The 22,393-nt window shown below is 38.5% G+C and overlaps 8 protein-coding genes and 1 non-coding gene across 9 annotated transcripts; 1 reads left to right on the forward strand and 8 right to left on the reverse strand.

Annotated features, from left to right (window-relative positions):
- Positions 1 to 52: 52 nt before the first annotated feature.
- GRX3 (monothiol glutaredoxin) lies at positions 53 to 811 on the reverse strand (the record flags this gene model as incomplete). Its single annotated transcript, XM_043191231.1, has 1 exon — positions 53 to 811. The coding sequence occupies one exon, from the start codon at positions 809 to 811 to the stop codon at positions 53 to 55; it is 759 nt and encodes a 252-aa protein (XP_043049243.1).
- A 1,539-nt stretch (positions 812 to 2,350) lies between these two features.
- ADR1 (DNA-binding transcription factor) lies at positions 2,351 to 7,249 on the forward strand (the record flags this gene model as incomplete). The annotated part of the gene is made up of 2 exons (XM_043191232.1): positions 2,351 to 2,359; positions 3,212 to 7,249. The coding sequence occupies 2 exons, from the start codon at positions 2,351 to 2,353 to the stop codon at positions 7,247 to 7,249; spliced, it is 4,047 nt and encodes a 1,348-aa protein (XP_043049244.1).
- Positions 7,250 to 7,416: 167 nt separating this feature from the next.
- Positions 7,417 to 9,321, reverse strand: KQ657_000384 (lysine-specific demethylase family protein; the record flags this gene model as incomplete). Its single annotated transcript, XM_043191233.1, has 2 exons — positions 7,417 to 7,634; positions 8,034 to 9,321. The coding sequence occupies 2 exons, from the start codon at positions 9,319 to 9,321 to the stop codon at positions 7,417 to 7,419; spliced, it is 1,506 nt and encodes a 501-aa protein (XP_043049245.1).
- A 486-nt stretch (positions 9,322 to 9,807) lies between these two features.
- SLX4 (uncharacterized protein) lies at positions 9,808 to 11,523 on the reverse strand (the record flags this gene model as incomplete). The annotated part of the gene is made up of 2 exons (XM_043191234.1): positions 9,808 to 11,471; positions 11,517 to 11,523. The coding sequence occupies 2 exons, from the start codon at positions 11,521 to 11,523 to the stop codon at positions 9,808 to 9,810; spliced, it is 1,671 nt and encodes a 556-aa protein (XP_043049246.1).
- A 208-nt stretch (positions 11,524 to 11,731) lies between these two features.
- On the reverse strand, positions 11,732 to 13,746 carry RLF2 (uncharacterized protein; the record flags this gene model as incomplete). Its single annotated transcript, XM_043191235.1, has 2 exons — positions 11,732 to 13,479; positions 13,743 to 13,746. 2 exons carry the CDS (start codon positions 13,744 to 13,746, stop codon positions 11,732 to 11,734), a joined length of 1,752 nt encoding a protein of 583 aa, XP_043049247.1.
- A 5-nt stretch (positions 13,747 to 13,751) lies between these two features.
- On the reverse strand, positions 13,752 to 16,325 carry SUL2 (sulfate permease; the record flags this gene model as incomplete). Its single annotated transcript, XM_043191236.1, has 1 exon — positions 13,752 to 16,325. One exon carries the CDS (start codon positions 16,323 to 16,325, stop codon positions 13,752 to 13,754), a length of 2,574 nt encoding a protein of 857 aa, XP_043049248.1.
- Positions 16,326 to 17,984: 1,659 nt separating this feature from the next.
- Positions 17,985 to 20,258, reverse strand: KQ657_000388 (putative phosphotransferase; the record flags this gene model as incomplete). Its single annotated transcript, XM_043191237.1, has 1 exon — positions 17,985 to 20,258. The coding sequence occupies one exon, from the start codon at positions 20,256 to 20,258 to the stop codon at positions 17,985 to 17,987; it is 2,274 nt and encodes a 757-aa protein (XP_043049249.1).
- An 846-nt stretch (positions 20,259 to 21,104) lies between these two features.
- Positions 21,105 to 21,712, reverse strand: HFL2 (negative cofactor 2 transcription regulator complex subunit; the record flags this gene model as incomplete). Its single annotated transcript, XM_043191238.1, has 2 exons — positions 21,105 to 21,622; positions 21,709 to 21,712. The coding sequence occupies 2 exons, from the start codon at positions 21,710 to 21,712 to the stop codon at positions 21,105 to 21,107; spliced, it is 522 nt and encodes a 173-aa protein (XP_043049250.1).
- Positions 21,713 to 22,320: 608 nt separating this feature from the next.
- KQ657_000390 lies at positions 22,321 to 22,393 on the reverse strand. The gene has a single exon. It is a non-coding gene; the product is annotated as a tRNA-Thr (tRNA).

Genomic DNA, 22,393 nt, shown 5'->3' on the forward strand with positions numbered 1-22,393 from the left:
CTATAAATGGGAATTGTACATGATATATATATTTTGATTTATATAATCATTATTATTGAGCCTTCAAGGCATTTTCAAAGAATTCTGGGTCATCCGCAAGAGATTCCTTAATGATATCCAAACCTCCTTGGAATTCTCCATTAACATATAATTGAGGGAAAGTTGGCCAATCACTAAAAGTCTTTAAACCTTGTCTAACAGAATCATCTTTAAGAATATCGAAAAAGCCAAACCTTACTTGATGCTCTCTCAATATAGCTACCAATTGTCTCAGGAATCCACATTGTGGAGCCAGGGGTGAACCCTTCATGAAAAGCATTACTGGAGCGGCAGTTGTGAGTTTCTTTAATCTTTCATCTAATGCATCAGCAGATTCTTCTTCATGAGCACCATTTTGGGAAGCAGATGATTCTTGTGGTACTGACGTTGCGGCATCTGTAGCAGCAGATATCGATGCAGATGAATTTGTTTCTTGATTCGTTGAAGGTTTATCACCAAATTGATTTAAAGCAGCAATGAACTCCTTTGGATCAGCTCCAGATAATTCCTTTAATATTGTTGAATTACGGATTAAGATGAAATATGGAACAGCGGATACTTCAAATAATTCACTAATATCTCCCAATTTATCGGCATCAATAGACAAGAATAATGTAGTGGGGTTAGCCTGAGCCAAAGTTTTAATCACCGCATTCATAGTTTGACAAGGTGCAGCCCATGGTGTATGGAAATAGAGGGCAATCAACTTTGTAGGATCTGATTTAGTCAACTTTGTGAATTGATCTTCTGATTCAATCTCAACGATACTCATGATTGGCAAGATGATACTATATTATGTAATCAATGTGGATGAGTTGGACCAAATGTAAAGATAAGATGGTAAGGGAGATGAAGGTATGGAATATAATTAGATGAGGTTGATTAGCAGTTGATCTGATCAAGGATGGATGCTTAATAATGAAAAATATCTTCGATGAGAGAGAGTAGACCACAATCTTCAGCATGCTACCAATGATCAACGACACAAATTTGAGAGAATCACGTGACTGTGCTTTTATGGTGCCATATCATTATGTAAGACTTTGCACAGTCACGTGAATGGCATTGTGTTTTTTGGTCATGATATATAATACCACAAACATTATCTCTACTGGCACACGGTAAATGCAAAACGTAGTACTTACGTAGTAAAAAGTAGACCGGAAGCAAGAAGGGCAGAATAATACAATTACATTCTTTTAACAAGAAACAGGGGCCCAAGGTACGATGCGATCGATCTACCACACAACATGGAGCTTAAACCATCTAAAGTTTACTGGGATATAGAGACAAAAAATTAATATCGAGTACCCCACTTAGACTTCCTAATTTGATCTACGTGTGTGGTCCAATGTTTCAAACCCCTCCTTTGTTGGGTCTTTGAGTCGTAAAGAAGTGGAAATGAGGGGAATATCCGACATTTGTTTTGATCACTGCTTTCTGGGTTGTAGTGAGATAAATTGTCGGTTGGGCCCAGACAGACAAAACGGTTATGGAACAAGGGTGTGTGTGCGTAAGAAAATGTTTAGTCACTGGATTCTATTTCAGGGCTCTGACACACCCTTTGGCCCGTTAACTAACGACAATGTATAAGTTAAGAATAGCTCTAATGTTATCTGATGGTCATTTGGTTTCGGACATGGAATGAATAAAAGAGATTGAGGGGCGTAGGTATTCCGTAGCAACTAAATACTACAAAGTATTCCGGAATCACAAAGGCTTGTGTATTCAGTAGTACCTGATTCTCGCTTTTGTAATTGGCAATTTCACTGTCAAGTTTCATTGTTTGATCCATACCATGATGTTACTTGATGTTACTAGTGATACATTGATAATGATTACCTTGCTACAATCCATATATAGTACAATAAAAAATATTCTTAAACCCTATGCTGTTAGGGTCGCTGCCAACATTCGCCTTTGGAACCCAACAGGGACCCCCTAAGAAAATTAAGACAAAAAATTAAGGGCACGGCTCAGTTAACCTATTTGAGCCTGTCCACTTAGAATGTCTCAAGTAAGATTTTTACTTAGTTTCCCTTAATGTTATCCTTAACAATGTATCATTTAACATCCTTTAACACTGGCATTCATTGCCTGGTCACCCGCCACCATTCGGATATAAGCTAAAGGGCGGCGGGGGTGTCGGAGTTGTGATTTCATTTTATGTCACGGACTCCTGCACAATTGTATTTTCTGTCAATGTTAAGATTATTTCCCCAGACACTATTCTGCTATATAACACTAAGGGAATTCTCTATCAAATATGTACAGCCACTCCACAGGACTCCTTTACCAATTGAAATTAGATATGGACCTGGTAATTTCATCCTCCCATCAGAGATCAGATTAAACGATAGAAAACACATCTTTTTGTTCCATAATCGATAATAATTGACATTGTAATTGATATTGTGATTATTATTATAGACAGAATTCAATTATTTCTAGTATTTAATTGCTTGATTGTTTGTGTCTGTGTATATATCATTTCCGCGCTGTCGGAGTGTCTGAGAAACCAATATAATAATAATAATAATTACACTTACCTGTGTGGACTGTTCTGTACGAGCTGTGTCGTGTCGGGTAAAGTTATCCATTGGTGTCGTTTGGCATAGAAAATTATTTTGTCAACGTAACTCGATCGGTTTTTGTACTTGGTGATAATTATTTGTATTGACTCAACCCCAGTTTTTCTTTAATCGTTGGAGTCCATTCCATTTGGCGCTAACGCAATCTTCACTCCATATTAAAAATATTGCTGCCACCTGCTACAATTAGTTTGTTTTGGTTGTAACTCCCACCGCCATCATCATCACTGCCAACACCACTTTGGTTCATCAGACCCACCGCGAATTCCCATTCGTCGGCGCCTGTCGTCATTAACATGCTTTCACAAGTGAAAATGCACTCTTTACCCTTGGACTATAAGATGGACTCAACAGCAATGGAAATAATTGGTGACCAGCCCAACCAGTTTCAATCTGCAACACTGCAGCAGATGTCTTTTCATCAGATGGGAACCCCCCAAAATGGTTCGCTGAATACTTCACAGCAGAACCCGTTGTCTTACCCTATGCAGCAGCAGCAGCAGCAGCACCAGCAACTGGAACTGGAACACCAACAGGTATCACAACAAGGGCAACAACAGCAACAGCATCAACAACTTCAGCTGCAACAGCAACAACAGCATCAACAACTTCAGCTGCAACAGCAACAACAGCATCAACAAATCCCGGCAACCACAAATGCTGTCAGGAAATCTAAATCGAAATCACAACCTAGAAAGAATATCCCAGTTGAACTCACGGCTTATGGAACAACCCCTTCAGGGAAGCCAAGGCTTTTTGTCTGTCAAACATGTACCAGAGCTTTCGCACGGTTGGAACACTTGAGACGTCACGAACGGTCTCATACTAAAGAGAAACCGTTCACTTGTGGTGTTTGCCAACGTAAGTTTTCCCGTCGTGATTTGCTCTTGAGACATGCTCAAAAACTTCATGCTGGCTGTGCTGATGCTATCACCAGATTACGTCGTAAGTCAATAAAAAAGTTGGACGCAGAACAACGCCAGGACGGAAAAAGTTCCAACGACAACGATGATGAAGAAGAAGAAGAGGATGAGGATGAATATATGGAAGATGATGATGACAGAGTTGATGAACCCGGTGCACCTGAATCCAACAACTCTGAAACCAAGAACACTTCTGGTGGCGGAGACATGAGCGATGACGTTCAGTTTAATCTTAATCTCTTCACTACGGACGTACCACAGAAACCTTTAATGATGAAGTACGATTTGCTTACACCTTCCAACTCCGTTGCTTCCTCTTCTCGTACTTCTAGAAGAGAGTCTTCTGCAGATACTGCGAAGGCAAACTCCGGAACCAGTCAATTTTCTAAACGGGTTTCGCTTGATCGTCAAATTGCAAACCGTCGTCGGGGTGTTTCATTTTCAGCTCAATCTGGACCAAACTATGCTCTGGCAATGCCCGGATTCAATAATGATCGGTATCCTGAACGGGACAATATTGAGTTTTCTACTCCTCAATTATTGCCTACCACTACCATGGAGGAAACAAGTTGGTTAAATAACTTGTCGACTATTCCCAACTTGAACGATAAGACTCTTCAGGAGAATAATGGAAATGGTATACTTCATGAATCAATGCGTTTAAGTGGTTCACAAAATGCCTCTGATTTACGTACCAACTCTATTAGTTTAAGCCTCTTGGAACAAGGTACTATGATGCGTGATGATTCCATTGCTTCTAATACGTCGTTTCTCAATTCTGTCGAAACTCCAATGGGAAACCCTCTAAGTATTCTGGCTATTGGAAGTGCAAGAAAGGGTTCAGCAAGTGCTTCTACGGATTTCAATACCCCTGGTTCAAAAATCGATGACGTTAATGAATATGGGTATTCTTTCTATGATATTCCCGAGTCCATGTTGATGAACTCACACATGAGTTTCAACCACAATTATAAGAGTTTAACTCCTATAAAACAAGAAATGGATTCCGAAACCGGATCTCCAGATCACCAACACCATCAAGATAGTTTTGCTAGTGGAGTTAATCACAACACTAATGGCAATGGTATTCGCAGCAATGCCGAGGGCGGGCAAGTTCACGACATGGGTGGTGTTAAGGGCAACGATATGCAATATATGGATTTGAATTTCTTGAATGATATGGATGAGTTAACCAACGAATTGGATGTTGGATCTAAGTTTCTTCCAGGTGGATATTCCTTTTATGGTGATATTCTCTCTGTGTCTTCTTCCGGTATTGATACTGGCTCCCCCAACGGCATGAACTCCCCCAATCATGCTACAGGCTCCAATAGTCTCTTGAGTAACCAATACCCTTTGAGTTATGAGACTTTGAATAGAACGCAATATGAATCCTCCTCGGGAAACAGAAGCAACAATCTCAATGGTACAAACGGCACTGGTGCAGGCGCAAGTGCCTCAACCCCACAGTCCATGTTACTCAAGTCAACATTGTCAAAGCGTAATCAGAAATTGGCTATTGATTCAATGATTGCCAATACAAAGTATTCCAGAACAAAATTGTTCACTACAAATATGAGACATTTGATTAATAAGGCTCTTTCAAAGTATCCAATTAGTGGTATCATGTCTCCTGCCATTCCACTGAATGAAAAATTGGAATTCTTTTTGAATAGTTTTGTTACAATCTTTCTTTCCCATTTCCCATTCATTCATCCAACTAAGCTCAATGAATTTGAAATTATGCAAATGACTTCTAACGAAGACTCATCAGTTGAATCTGCTCGGGTCTGCCTTCCTTTATTGATAGCAACAATTGGTGCTTTACTTAGTAACAACAAGAATGATCTGGAACACATGTATGAAGCACTGAGACGGATTATTCATATCTACTTGGAATCCAGAAAGAATAATCCACCTACAAACCAAATGGATTTAGAACAACTGAATAACGATCAGTCTAGCTCAAACCCCATCTGGTTAATTCAAAGTTTAACTCTTTCTGTGATATATGGTTTATTTTCAGATAATGAGAATAATGTGTATGTGGTTATCCGTCAATTGAATGCCTTGAATTCCTTGGTGAAGTCTCTGATTCGGTCCAACAGAAATATTCTTTTTGCCATTGGCCCACAAGATGAATTTGAATATAACATGGTGAACCATAATCCTTCTAATTTGGCACCATCCGAAAACAATTTGCTTTTCAATCAAACAGTCGTCAATGATGACATGAAATACCGCAATAACATTAACGTGCAATCACAAATAAGAATCATTTTCATGATATACAGACTCACTAACTTCCTTTTAATGATGTACAATGTACCTCATACGCTTTCGTTCCATGATTTGGGACTGATATCTCCGCCCACCAAGAATGAAGAATTTCTCTGGAGCTTTTCTAATCATCTTGCTTTCCAAGAATATTTGACAAACTCAAACGTTGGGAAAACCTTAGATGACTATTTATTGGATACAACTCCTAATGTTTCGTTCAGAGACACCATTCAACAATTGGCTCAACAACATTCAGATGCCAATGAATGGCCATTTGAGAAGGAAGGGAAACTGGAAAATAGTGATGCTCTTGTGCTTTCACTTTTCAACCAGAGTAAATTTGGTTTAATCTCGATTATCCATGGAGTCTATGAGTTGAAACAATACCCTGAGATGCATAATGTGAACATATTTCAAATCCTTAACAGTGTTACTGAGAAGGTTGCCATGTCCAAGTCACATATTGTTAGTCCTCAATCGAAAGTTCAACAGTATTACGAGAAGTTGGACTTTGCAATGATGATGAATTTTGTTAAGATCAACAGTTTGATCAACTTGAAGTATGTCAAGGAACAAAGTTGGTTGCGCAATTTTGACGAGTTGACCCTCCAGTACAACAAATGTTTAATGAAAATTGGTGAAACCAGTGAAGCAGATTATTTGACGTTGTTTGATTGTTGTTTGATTATTCTTCGTTTGGTACTTTGTAAATCGGAAGATGGAGACGATCCTGCTGTTGTAAACAATGATTCTGCAGTTGCTCCTGCTGCTACTACTGCTAGCCTGCAAACAGCAGCCAAGAATGCTAAGGGAGGAAGAAGAAGAAAGAAGCTGAATGAGGAAGCCATTGCAGTGGGTCAAAACATTGATTTTTTAGCCCATTTATTTACTGGACAATCATCATCAAAGGAATCTACTGATGATTATTCTAATTTTGGGAAGATGTTTAACTTGGTGATTCATGAAGATTTTGACCATACTAAAAATACTATTCATTCTCAAATGATCTTCCATGCCTTCACCGTGTTGAGTATTATTCTGATTTATATTTTGAAGAGGATTAATAATCATTCCGATTTGTCAAATAACCCCAACCATCAGAGCCCACAAGCACTTGAACAATTTACAGCCAAATTTGAGGTGTTGATGAAGTTGCTTGAAAAGGTTGAGAACTACTTGAGAATAAAATACCATAATTCCAAGTTTAAATTGGATGAATTATCGTTTCTCATGTACTCTTCCCATCTGACCACCATTAGTCTTGAACGTCTCTTGTATTTGTTGAAGATGGGAGAGTTGATTTTGAATTATTTATTTGATGCAAATATGAAGGTTTGTATTTTCAAGAGATTGGCAGGTAGCCTTTCGGAGATACGGAAGTTTTTGATTGATAACGAGAATAGAATATTAGCATGAAACTGCTTTAACGAATTACTAAAACCCCGACCATTCCCTCCACACACCATTATACTCATTTTATTTTACTACAGTTATTGTGTGACTCCTTATGTCCTTGTTTCCCACTACCACCATCTCTAATTATAATTGTTGTTTTATTTATTATATTATTTATTATAACCTATTTATTTATGTATAGTACGGTCCATTTTCAACGAAAGTGTAAGTTTCCTTTGCTTCACCCAAAAGTAGTTCCAATCATCATCAACTATCACATCTCGATAAGGTACGGATTCAATTTTATCCAATTGAGGGTAATTTAGTAGTTGAAGTTGGAAATTTTGTTGATCATTGAACACAACCAATCCACATCGTACTTCTGCTGCACTAGTCTCGTATTGTACTATTGAAGTTGAATCTAGTGTTAGTAACTGTTCGTATTTGATATCACGAAGCTGACGTCGATGTTGTAGACACCGTGTAGTTAGTTGTTGTGACTCCTTGTCCCAAACAAACGAGTTGCCCTGCTGCAACCCACACGTCACGTGATACGACTTCCTACATCCTGGTTCCTGGCATTGGAGTACACCACCATGGTCTGATTTGAGTCCACATTGGGTGCATTTCAACGCTGACGGTTGGGAATGGATTAAATGGCAGATCTGGTGAACGTAATGTTCCAGGTCCGGTACTTTCGTTAGTTTGAACCATGGGAGTCTTCTTAGTAGATAGTGAAGTTGTAGGGGACAATAACCACACTGAGTTGTGGTAAGCGTAAGTTTGGGACCCGCCCTTTTTTTACTCTTATGCAATGATAAACGTTTCAGATCTGGCGTTGATCTCTTTTTGGGATTTAATTGTTGTACTTCTTCTTTTTCTTTGTCGTCATCAGTGTCGGTGTCGTCAGGAATACAAGGAGTGCCATAAAACTTAGACCGGAGTTCGTTAATATTTATATGAACTGCATCGGGAATACATTGACAGATATTTGCAACTTCACCAATGATGAACCAATCATCCAAGGCAAAGTTCACGGATTCTGCTAGATTATAGCCATAGTTAAACCCAGCATGGTACCCATAAGGATACGTGATAATGAATTCTCCTTGATAGTGTATAACTTTGTTATATTTGATGCCATGTTTATCCAAAAACTGTGGTGATACCAAGAACGTCTTGTGACGAAGGAACTCCGGACATGAACGCCATTCATCATCATAGATTTGTTTCATCAATTCAAAGAACTTCGTTTCTTGATTCTGAGGGATCAGGTACCATTGTTTAGGGGCTCCAAAATGAATATAATTGATGGAATATAAGTCTTGATCTTCCAAATGCCAGGCAAAAGTAGCTTTCCATAAGCCAGCATATAAATATGCATCATTAACCCCAGGAACCTTTTCTTCCATCAAATCTAGAACATTGGGTAAATGATTAACATTCCAACTAGTAATGGTATCATCAAATATTGATCCTAAAACATCTGCTCCATACATTGGTTCAGTATACGTTAAAGATTTCCAGTATACCTTTTCAAGAGCTTGACATCGTTTGCTAGTGAATTCGGAAGTATCAATATTGAATTTTTTTCCATCTACCGGTAATTTAGAATGATAAGCTCCATCATTATCATGATTAGCATTATCATGGTCTTTATCATTATTATGTTTATGATCATGATCAGCATTACCCCTCTTGGATCTTGATAAGCTGGTAGATGTTGGAGGTTGATGAGCCGATGATTCAGACATCTTCTTCCACTGATAAATGTTATACGATCGATTCCGTTCAACATTTTGTTGACTGTATACCCCATTACTAGTGCCATGTATATGTTGGATTATGGGGTTTCTTATTTTTATACCATTGATTCGATCGTCACTATAATTATGGGCCAACAGGTCCAACCATTTCCTCGGAGGGATGACTTTAATGATACCAGATTTCATACCATATTTGTTAATTGCCTTATTAAATTGATAAAAATTGTCAAACTGTTTAGACGTCGGGTGGAACACAGGTATCCCATCGGAATAATACGATGGTTCGATTATCACCAGATCATCGGTCTGAAATTTACTACGGTTCATTCCATAAGTGATGATGATGAATATTACTGAGGTTGTTCAGTCATCGTTAGCCGTTAACCTGCTAATTATTGCACAAGGCTGTCACATGAGTGTTCGGTCGTGTGTGGCTCATGTTTATCTGGGGTAACCTTGTCATCTCAAGACTGGCACTAGCATAATGTTACTATCCATGTAGAATGCTATTATTATACAATTAATATTACTACTTTCATCCGTTTCTAATGTCCGATATCTCCAAGTCTAGAGCGTTCTATTCGTTTTTGCTCACGTCAATTTCCATGGTTGCGTTAATTGGTTGGATATACCATCTCAAATGGGCCATAAACGTACTCTATAATAAACCTTATGGAAATATACTCAATAATCTTGTTTTCGGACCGGGAACTCTTATTTGCAATATTGGGTTATCAACCAAGCTCCTCACATGGATCAACAAGACATTGCTAAATGATAAGATAGAAGCTGATTATAAGAAATATATATGACTCAATAATCGCCACTGTTAATAGATGAATAAATTGATGATAATGCTGGCTTTATGGGTGAACTATTAGTACTTGAGGGCACTTGAAAAACTCCAACTCCAACGGTGGTTCTGGTACTAGCAGTAGTCGGAAGTGGTGGTGGTGATGGTGTTGATTGTGGATGTTGATGTGGTCGTGGCTCAAGTTCTCTCGTGATCTCAATAATACTAATATTTGCTTCTTCTTCATCTTGTGAATCGTTTATTACATCTTCTTCTTCTTCTTCATCATCATATTCTTCTTTATGATCATTTGCTTCTAATTGTTTTGGTACCACGTTACGTACCTTGATATGCATCTCCTTATTATCGTAATCTTTAATTTTCAAGGGAGTTCGAACTGTCACTATTCGGTATGATTTCCGTTCTAAGTTCTGAGGTCTTTCAGCTCTTTGTAGTACAACATCTGAGAACGAAGAAGGTAGGAAATCATCACCACTATTTGATTCTTCTTCTTTCACTTCTTCGCTACTATCCTCTAGGATTCCCAGAATCTGGTCAATGCCCTTACCACTTTGTGGAGTGGTCAAGGTAGACGCAGCCGTAGAATAAATAGTTGAGGTAACAGATTCTGGATTTATTGAAACGAGTTTCTTAGTTGGAGTCTTGAACTCATCGGGCATCTCCTTGAAACTATCTTTAACGAAGGGACCCCCAATAAAGCTATCTTTGACTAATGAACCCCCAGTGAAACTATCCTTTACTTGACGTTCTCCAATAAAACTATCTCGTACTTCTTTAAATCTTAAACTATCATCAAAACGAAAACTTGCCACTGATTGATTGAAATCAGCCAACTTCAAAGGCTCCGGTTCAGGCTCTGAATCCAGAATAATATCAACATCATGAGATTGTTTCATTGCTTGAGAAAGTGTACACAGATAAGGGAAGTCGTTATGGAAGCTTTCATCGTCGACTGAGACTTGCTCGTTATCAGAACAGGGATGTGTATCCGGTAAATCATACAACCAGCGTAGTTCACTCGGAGTTAACTCTTCATCAGGGCACGTGGACGCCTGGGACCACATAGATGCTCTATCAGCATTACTATCATCATCATTGGTGTTATCATTATCTTTTGTTTGAGTCGACGGTGATCCAATGCTTTTGACCAATTGCATTTGACTAGTGACACGTTTAAGGGTTTGTTTCCCCTTACGATGCAACTCCGGGAACCGTAGCTTGGTCTGCTTTACAATATGAATCCATTCATCTCTAGTAAACAATATGTTCCCAGGTAGTAGTTGTCCCCCCTTCCTCAATGTCAGGGGCAGTATATCTGATTGTAAGGTGCCACTACCTAAATCTCTTATAAAGTCGTCTATTTTGGATTGATTACCAAAGTAACCCAATTTATCCTTAGCAAAGGCTTCTCTAACCGTCTCACTCATAGTCTTTCTATTCCGTTTGGTCTTGGTGATGGTTTTGCCTTTCTTAATAGAGACCTTCACTTGTGGCTCATGATAACTGTGACTCTGTTTCCACAGAGTTGTAAGGGCTCTTTCGGATATCTTTTGGTTCTCTGTATCAACGGTATCTTCATGAACAGATTGGAGTTGGGTATTTATCGATGTCCAATCGTTGTAGTTCATTGCATTAATAGTATGGTAATGTGAGATCGCGGAATCTAAATAGAATAAACTAAATTGAAAATAGTATGGTTGTACGTTACTTGACATAATGCACTACAGTATACTGTACTATACTATACTGTACTATACTATACTGTACTGTACTATACTATACTGTACTATACTATACTATACTGTACTATACTGTACTATACTATACTATACTGTACTATACTATACTATACTATACTATACTGTACTATACTATGCTGTACTGTACTGTGCTGTGCCATATTATACTATATTGTAATGTAGTCTATGTATTATGTCCGTTCTTCCCATACTTTGAAAAATACATTTTTCGTATATCCAGCTTGATCTCCCATTTACCTGCCTTCTTGGAATATGTGGCTATACCTTGAATTGTACTCTTAACAAGCGCCTTGGTGTATGCGGTACCAAGTTCTTTCTTTGCTAACTCCACAAGCACATTCACCGAAAACTCGTTGTTCTTCTCTATGAATTGAATCAATTGGAAAATATCCTTATCCTCAGATATCATTGGTTTGGTTCCTTCAGTTACTGAATTCCCTTTCTTGGGCGTACTTGGAGATTTGGCTTCATCCCAATAATTCCTATCAATTTCAATAGGAAATTTGGTCGGTATAAGCATCTCATATCGTAATGTATCTAAAATAGATGTATTATTATTATTATTATCATCATCATCATCATTAATATTTTCATTGTCATTTCTTCCCCAAATACATGTGGCAACAAGTGGACCTAGTATTGTTCTACTTTTCTCCTTTGGTCCCCCGTCTCCTGCCTCATCATCTAAAAAGTCAACCATCTCCTCTTCATCTTCCTCTTCGTCATCATCATCGTCGTCGTCTTCATCAATGTCTTCTCCTTCATCATCATCATCTTCATTCCAATCCAAATCTGAATCATAGGTGTAATCCAACCCGGTAATGGCTTCGTTAAGTGGGTCTTCTATGGGCAAAACTGTCTCTATATGTTTGCTGGAACACCATGTTCCTATGTATGGGGGTTTTGCATTCTCATAGAACTCCAAGTACTTTATAGGTGGTAAATTCGCTATCATCGCTTGGATCTGTGATTCAGTGACATCGGAACTGTTAATTGCAGAAACAAGTTCATTAGAAGTTGTAACTTTAGAAAGGCTCAAAAAGGACTTTGAAATACCTTGGAAATAATCGTCGTAACCCTCAGCCTTACCAAACAATTGGTTATCCAAATCAGCTACTGATTTCGCAAGATTGGAAGCTGAAAGTGAAATGGTTGGACTCATTCTCGTTGTTTCCTTCACAAAGAAGGGCAAAAACTTCTTTTCATAACACTTTCCGGTATCTGGTTTCAAGGCATGACTTTCGGACTTAAGTTCGGATACTGATAATTCAGTTGAAGTTGTTATGGGTTTGTTGTTGGCTTTAGATGTTGATGATTTAACGGTAAAAAAATTTGAAATCTTCATCTGAGATCTATCTTCTTTCTTCCGTTTCTTTTCTAATTCTTCTTGTCTCTCTTGTTCCTTGCGTTGTTTCTCTTCTTCAAGTTTAAGTTTCTTGTTTATTCGTTGACGTTCTCGTTCATCCTTTTCATGTTGTTTCCTTATTCTTTCTTCTTCTCGTTTCCGCTCTCTTTCCAACTTCTCCTCCTCTCGTTTACGTTCCTTTTCTAACTTCTCTTCTAATGCTTGCTTCTTTTTCAAATCTCTTTCTTGTTCCTTCCGTTGACGTTCTTCAAGTCTACGTTGTTTCTCCTCTTCTTTCTGTAAACGGTCTTCTTCCCTCCGTTTTTCCCTTTCAATCCTTTCAGCTTCCCTCAATTCCTTTAACCGATGCTTCTCGGTTTGTTTCTTGATCATTTCTTCCGTTGTCTTTTTTTTCGATTCCACTTCATCAGTTGTGTTGTCTACTTTTCGTTTACGAGAACCAGATTTGCCAGCCACCGTCTCCAGCACGATCGCAACCTCTTCGGTTAATTCACCCGTATCCATTGTTTCTTTAGACGCGTCTTTCTCTACCATAGCAGTCACCACTGGTTTTTATATCGTGTACATACATACCTTTCTGTCTGCAGACGCGTTAAAATTAACTTGGATCTGACAGAAGCTTTATGGAAATGACACGACTTTGGTGATAGCCGATCTTGATAAAATTTAGATCTAATCCTTACTCCAAAATGCAGCAACTAATATGTAAAATGAAACCTTCAAAAATATTAATAATATAAAATGATACTAAAAACTAGTATGAACTGAATATATGTTTATGACTAATATACAAATTGAAAATGAACACCCATTACTCTTATGAATAGTCTGGAATGTCCAAATGGAAAAATGGGGTGTCAGTACCAATGACGGCATAATATGGTGATGCAGAAGCAGATTCCAAGTCGTTAGAAGCACCGATGTTGACGTAAGTAGTGGCACTAACAGCTCCATCACTTTCAACATCAGCAGCAGTGTAAGAACCAAAACCTGCGGAAATCAAACCTCTTCTAATCCACGGAGACAAAATACCAGAAAAATGGAATTCAACTTCTCTATCAGCGTACCTGTTTAATGCCTTACGCAAGTCAATCAATGCTTGAATAGATGTGACATCAATGGAGGCAACAGAAGACAAATCAATATGAACCAAACGTAAAAGTGGTCGTTCATCAACAACAGTTTCAACGATTCTCTTCTCTTCCTTCTTATCTTTACTGAACCATTTAGGTTTACCGAATTTCCATTGAAGAGGACCAGGATCATTCCAAGGTCTGGAACCAGCAGATGTTGTATCGAATGGCTTCCCTCTTCTAGTCAATCTCTTTGCTTCATCGGAAATACGGTCAACCTGTACAGAAACGTTAGGATAGGTTAATGATTCAACTGGCTTGAAAACAAGAACACCTGGAGGAGGTGGTTGAACATTTAGTTCATTGTTTATGTTTTCCTTTGTCAATGGAACCCATCTTGTGTGGAATTTAATGTGAGGGTTTTGGTGAGCCAATTGTTGAGCAGTTGGAATATCAGAAGCAAGACTTTTTTTGGAGGCTCTGTCTTCAATTTTCAAATTACTGCAATCAGTAGCTTGGTATGAAGCGCCTTTGGGCAAGACTTGATGGATTTCCAAATCTTGCGAATCGCTGGAGTTATCCAGAATACTGGAATTATCTTCAACAAAAGAATCACCTTCAATGATTGGATTGATTACTTCAGCTACCTTAATCTTACCCAAAAAGACCCCTTGTGGCCTTGCAACTCTGAACAACAAAATGACACCAGAAGCAGCAATAGCAAAGTAAATACCATTTTCAATAGAAGAGAAGACAGTAATTATAACTGCAACTAAGAAGATACCACAATCAAGTGGAGAAATGTTCCAGAAAGACCAGGTAACTTTGTAGTTGGCAATCAAATCGGAAACGGCATGGATAATAACGGCTGAAAGAGTTGCTTTTGGAATGTAAAAGAAAGCCTCTGTCAAACAGTACAAAGCCAACAAGACAACACCACCAGTGAAAATACCTGCAAGGGGGGTTCTGACACCACACTTGGCCTTTAAAGCAGATCTAGAGAAAGAACCAGTAGCTGGGTAAGCACTGAAAAAAGTACCAATTAAATTATTAACACCAATAGCAATGACCTCTTGATCAGGAATGATCTTATAATCGTTAACTCTACCAAAGGATTTGGCAATGGCGATATGTTCCAATAACAAAATAATAACGGAAACAGGAATTTCAGAAGCCATTTCACCAATAATACCTTGAGGAATAGACATGACACCAACATGTCTCAAACCAGAAGGCACAACACCTAAAATTGAAAAGGGACCTTTGAACTGTTCTCTAGGACCTTTAAAATTTGTAACTTTAGGATGAATGATACCCCAAGAAATGGCGGTCGAAATAATTAAAATAAGGGCATTTCTCAATTGTGCGGCATAAAAGAACCAAAGCTTTCTTCTTGGGTATCTCTTTTCACACCAAGCACAGGAGAACTTCCAAACGTATAATAGGAACAATGCTGTCAACCCAAAAGCTGCATCAGCTCTCAGATGTTTCAAATTCTTCAATGAGTTAACCACAACCAAATAGGTTGAGTCTCTAGTGTTGACCTTGGAGTTGAACCCCATCAAACTTGGCACTTGACCAGTGATAATAGAAAAAGCAGAACCAGACATGAAACCCATAACTGCAGGGATGGAGATAAATTCCAAAATGAACCCCAACCTGAGTATACCAATACCAAATGCAATACCACCACAAATCAAGGAAAGGAAAGTAGCAATTTCAGGAGCTGAGAATTTATCACCGTTCTGTTCTTGAACTTTTTGAATGACTTTACTAACTTGTAAAGACATCACAGCGACTGGACCAATGGAAACATCTTTAGAAGTTGCAAAAAATGAATAAATGAAGACACCGACAAACGAAGAGTACAACCCATATTCAGCAGGTAAGCCAGCTAGTTGAGCGTAAGACATAGATTGAGGAACAAGGACAACACCAACAGTTATACCAGCAACCAAATCACTGTATAACCATCTACCATTATAGTGTAAGATCCATTTAGCTATGGGGAACAAAGAGGTCATATAGTTTGTGAGCTTACTCTTTGGTTCGGAAAAAACATGTTTGGCATAGTCAACAACAGTTACTTCTCGTTCATTGAATTCAGGTATAAGAGCTGCACCATTAGCATATTGTTGACCTGGAGAAATATAATCTGGACCACCAGTATCTTGAGTAGACATACGATTAATAGAAGATCTTCTAGATTGAACAATATGAAGTGATTCTCTACGAGATGATGCGGAGTTACGTCTTGAACGTTCACTAAATCCATCATACTCCTGTAAATGAGGGACCACTGATTCGTTATTAGTCATTGTGATGTGTTTTATGCAATAGAAAATTTAAGATTAGCACTCTTAACTAGGGAAATGGGAGGATTCTTAAATAGTCAAAGGGCTCTGATGCAATGGGTGCAAAAGAAGACAAGAATAAAAAGTCAAAACAAAAAAAAAATGCGGTTGTTTTTGTGTCACTAGTTTGGGTAATTTCACCTGGTTCTATTTTGTCACTAACAACGGCCTGTTAATTTGTATGGTGAAGTTGATGATGAATATTTGATAGGAATATTCAATTAATTGGATGAGCAGGTGGTTTTAAATGCTTTGATTCTTAATTGATATCAGGGAAAACCAAAAGTTACTTCCTCGGTCTGTTGAAAACCGCTTATGATTATAGTCGACAATGATGACTGAATGACGTGTGATCAGCCGTGACTCCTTGTATAAAGACAAAGCTTAACCCTTCAATAACAGTTAGTTAAAATCTGTGGAGTCTAATAACACCAAACTGTGGTTTTAAATTGCATTTTGAAGATTTGGGCCTGTCTATATATTCATTCTCTGAATATATACTAGGAACCACAGTTTGCCTTTGTCACGTGACCTATGCCATCATCGTTTGAGATTGTTAGTTTTCCACGATGATATCATCTCAGAGTTTACAGCAGACTTGTGAATTGTGATTATCTTATATTAATAGCTACAATTCTTAAACCTACAACTTTACAGATCAATGTATCCTATTAGTAACTACCAATTGATAGTGGTACCTTACTAATTATCTATTACTTGGCCCCACTTGATGCTCGATTTGTAATCTTCCTGAAACTCCGATGCCCACACTTCATATGTGCACTCACTTACCTTTGGTCACGTGATATTACCAAATCGCCTGAAAAAATGTGGAAGTAACAAAAAGCATTTCTTTTTATTTTGCAGCATTAAATGTGGGTAGCGCGGGGAGATAAGCTAGAATATCATGTAATAATGTATATACCATTAGCATATACTAATGTATGTATAGATACCATTGATAGTCAGATATTCTCCTTTTACATCAAAAATGATCTAACTTTTGTACCGCTTCGAGTACAGTAGATAGTCTGGATGCATCAATGAAGACATTTTGTTATCTCTAACGAATTCTTTATGGATGAAGGTGGCGCAAATTTGCTAATAGTCTAATAAAGCCCCTCCTTCAACACGAGCGGCTAACAACAAAGGATCATCCCAAATGTGGAGCTCAATGAAAACGATTATGATTTCTTTGGCAATAAGACCTCAACCTAATCATTGTATCTGAGCCGTTCAATAGCAATGTTTGGGGTAAACAAGTCTTGAGTCAACTATTGTTACTACTGTTATATTCACATCTAACTACACTTGGTTGAAGAGTATTGCTATTTTATTTCCTATGTTGGAAAACTATCAACTAAGGTCAAGACAGAAGTATATCTATTATTAGATTAAGTTTGCTTTTTGCTTGTATATTTTCCATTGTGTTGAGAGAAGGCTACATTAATAGTGGATCCAACCCACAATTTTATCATAATGACTTGGTGCTAATCAATATACTAATAGAAGTTGCAAAAGTCCAAACAAAAATAACTTTACTAGATCGTTTTATAAGATACTATGCAAGATGGGATCTGCGTTGTGGATAACAAAAAAATAGCAAGTGTTATGAATGACCTTTTACGACATACCAATGACCCTGGCGTTCTCCACCTCTACCAAATCCACGAGTTTACGGAACTCTTGTTGTTCCTTGCATTGTTTCAAGAAAATAGAGTACTTGGCATTCAATAACTTACGATCTGGATCTTCCTTGTTGCTAGGCATAATCACTTTCCCAGGGCCTGTCATCTTCTCCATGGTCTTCCAAAGCTTATCACCTGGATGGGTCGTTTCCGATCTGATATTGGTCAAAGGCTTCAATCCTAACTTCAGTAACAGGTGAGATAAATCTTGCTGGACCTTTTGCTTTGAACCGAATGAAAGTGTACCTTCATCATCTTCATCGTCGGTATCTGCGAAAGCAGAACTAGAATGTGAAGGCTTTTGCGCTTGTTGACTGAAATAGTCTGCGTTTTCTTCAGCCATAGGAGTCAAACTTGGCACATTTGCAGTACTAGAATGTCCTCCGTAAGCAAAAGTAGCCATATTTGTTGTAGAACTGGTGGCACTTGGTGCTGTATAAGGTGAATGAGTACCATCTCTGGATCCAGGATTGATAAGTGAACCTTGAGAAGGAAGTGATAACCCAGCCAAATTGGATGCAGACTTACTTAAAGAATCTGAACGCTTGGTACGACCCTTCTTTGTAATATGCTCTTCAACTGATTCTTGTGCTGCAACTGCACCCAAAATGGCAGATCCAAAAACAACGGCAGCATCAATGTATCTAGGAATTACAACAGGTAAGCCAGTGCAATCGGCTAAAAGTCTCATCAATAACCCATTACGACATTGACCACCACTCATAAAGATACATGAAATCTTGTGGCCACTTTCCTCCATTTCTTCAACAATTTGTCTTGTTTGTTGAGCAATAAATTCACAAGCTCCAAAATATAAAATGGCAAGAGCATTAACTGTATTATCCATTGATTGTCCAATAATCGAAGCTCTCATGTTTGGATCAGCAACAGGTGACCTGTTCCCATGGAAATCACCATAAAAGAACATGTATTTGGCTAATGATACCACACTTCTTTCCCTGTTTTCATGAACCAAGTTCTCTAATGTGAGATTTAAATAATCAAACTTGGATACATTGGATGTTTCTGCCAAACTGGTTAACTCACTATTAGCTGGATGAGTACCCAAGACATGTGCCAATAATTGACCAGTAATACTTTGTCCACCTTCTGCCATCCAATAATCAGGAGCCATGACATCTTTGTAAGGGCCCCATACACCTTTGACAAAACAAGGTTCTTTCGTCATAGCAATATGGCATGTCGAAGTACCGGCAACAGCAGCCAATCTACCGCAAGTGGTACCAATGGAACTATTTGATTTTTCAGCCATTTCTTGGAGATGGGGAATGTCTACCTTACCAGCAACAGTTCCAATCCAACCAGCATAAGCATCAATGACACCACTACCAACAATACATTCGACGGTTAAACCGAGTTCTTCAGCAGCTTGAGAGTTTAATTTCCCTACAATTTCACCAGCACTTAAGAATACTCCATTCTTACCAGGAACACCTCCTAAACGACGGAATTGGTCTTCAACCAACTCGGGTAAATCGAGTCCTTCCAAAAACTCCTTTGACCAGCCCGTTGTGGACCCATCTACACCAATGGGAACGAACCCTTGCTTACAGACTGTACTACAGTATGATCTGGCTTCCAGTCCCGTAGCCTTATGGGTTAAGAAATCTGCCAAATCGTAGAACTTACACCGTTCGATTCCTCCGGGTAAGTGACGTTTCAACCACATCATTTTGGGCAATTCCATCTCTATGGACATCTGGCCACCAACATACTTGAGACATTTATCACCAGTACTATTAATAGCATTGGTTTCGTCAACAGCTCTATGGTCCATCCATAAGATAATGTTTTCTTTATTGTCTGAAAAATCAGGGCCGACCCCAATTGGAGCATCATCCTTTTCATCCAAAACCACTAAGGAGCAAGTGGCATCAAAACCAATACCAAAAATTTCCAGGGGGTCAATTTCCAGTTCCCTAATACAATTTTTAACACAAAAACAGATGGCCAGCCATATTTCTGTCAGTGATTGAGTGATGTAATTTGCCTTCAATTCATGTCTGGTTATAGGTCTTTCAGATAAGGCCAAAATTATCCCATTGGTATCTATGATACAAGCTCTAGCTGACCCTGTACCCACATCTACCCCGACGTAGTAAATGTCTGGCTGAGGTGGAGGGACGTTCGCACCAAAAGAACCTCTGGAACGTAAACTAGTGTTGGATCTGCTGTTGTAGTGTGCCATGTTTTAAACTAAGGAGTAGTGATGATTTACTGTAAGTTGATAGAAACTCCAAATATTAGTCAACAAATAAGCAACCTAATTGATATTCGGGGGGTTCTAGTCAATGTTTCACCTTACTCTTCCAGAATCATATATTAACGAGAATATATTTACTTCAAATCTTCATGAGATTGTGACCAACATTTATATACTGCTTACCAAGATTATCGGTTAATTCCCAAAGCATCAAATCCTGAACATAAACCCCCACGAAGGACGTGTAGGAAAATTGATGAATACGTCATAGGAGTAAGGCGGTCATGCAACTGTGTGGTGGTGATCAATTGGTATCGCAAATAGGGTCGTGTATTGGACGGCAATGACCCATTTTAAAAGGTAAATACGAATGTAGATTATACTGGATGCCTGTACTATTATGTAACGTTTCACAGGGCCGCTTAAACCTATATACACTATGCTTTACTATAACGTACTGTTCCACCAGTACTTAAGGCGCTAACAACAAGAGTCTTCATTACTGAGACGTCATTTAATTGTATGCGGTGGCTAATCTTTTCTGTCTGGTCATACGCTTACTCCAAGGATAAGGTATTACCTTACTCTAATGATTAGACTAGGGCTTCATAAAATTTTAAATGGACTTATAGATCCAACAGTAAATTAATGCCCTCAGCGAAGTTACGATCTGGAATTGACCATCTGAGATCGCGTGTCAAATCTCTAACTTATTTGATTCTCACCATCTAGTTAGAATCTTTGGTCAACAGTGCAGCTGTTTGATGTTGATGAAAGTCAACAAGCTGAATTCATCGTACTTAAATTCACCTTTGAATTATGTTGATGTTATTATTCTTTCAAAGGAGGGTATTTCGACACAACATCAACCAAGAAATCAAACTGTTCGTTCTTTTCGATGGCAGCACGAATATGGGATGCTCCAACCCTTTTAACACGTTGTTTTCGAGCTTCAAGCATTGCCAGTTCGACTAAATTGGCCATAAATATCTCTAATGCTCTTCCAACCACTACGGGCGTAGCCTGTGCTATTTTACCAATCTCATCATCACTTTGCATGATTTTCTTGATTCTTGCAGCGGGGAAATGTGTCTTTATACGTTCAAAAGATCTCATGATGGTTTCTGGAGTTAACACCCCAACTTCATTAGAACCTCCATTATCTGCAGATGCACTAGTAGTAGAACTAGATTCTGGTTGTGGTTCTGGAGGGGTAACCGAGTCTGTGGTTGTTGTGATAGTAGTGTTAGTGGTAGGATACACTGCACTAACATTTACTGTTGTTTCGCTGGTAGTATATACCGGGGTATCTTCTGGGTTCATTAAACTCCGTATATCTGCCATTCTTTCTTGAGGATTTTATGGATTATGCATATATGAATTGATAGTGAATACGGAAAAGGATGATCAAAGTACTTTGTTCAATTGGTATTACTCATAAATTATATTTTAATCTCACTCTTAGCTATTGATTTCAAGTCAGGCCCATCAAAGTATCTCAATTATGTGCAACTGTGGGAAATTTCACACGCTTTATATACCAGGCCATCCGATGCCCACTACACATACTAAGCCCGGGCACGCCCTCGCTACTAAGGGGGTACCCACCTAGTTTGAGTCGTCGCGTTATCGTGCGCGGTACCGAAACAAAAAAAAAAAGAAGCATCTTTGTTGGGAGCTCTTCTCACCTAGTTTTATTTAAAGTTATTGTCGTTGCAGAAGCTGTGGTGGTAGTGATGCTTATGTAGTACGATGTCGATTTACTATTTATTATGATATTTGTGTAAAGTAATTTTGTCCACTATTTTACTGATATACCTTTTCGCTTTCTCTTCTGTTCATTGCTGTCACACGCTGTAAGTACTTCATATAGTCAACCTTCTTCCCTGTATCTAAGTCGTGTCACAGTTTGTTGGTAGCTAATGAAAAAGTGCATCTAGTTTTCATATTCTTTACAATAGTTTATCAGGACACGTAAGTTGTAATTGGTAAACATGTTTACGCAATGATGAACCACTGGTTAATTCAAGAATCAGCAAAAAAGAAATGCCTTCACTCAGATTCGAACTGAGGATCTCCTCATTACTAGTGAGGTGCCTTACCAACTTGGCCATAAAGGC

Source organism: Scheffersomyces spartinae (genome assembly GCF_019049425.1).
Source record: "Scheffersomyces spartinae strain ARV_011 chromosome Unknown scaffold_10, whole genome shotgun sequence".
Taxonomy (NCBI): Eukaryota; Fungi; Ascomycota; class Pichiomycetes; order Serinales; family Debaryomycetaceae; genus Lizanozyma; species Lizanozyma spartinae.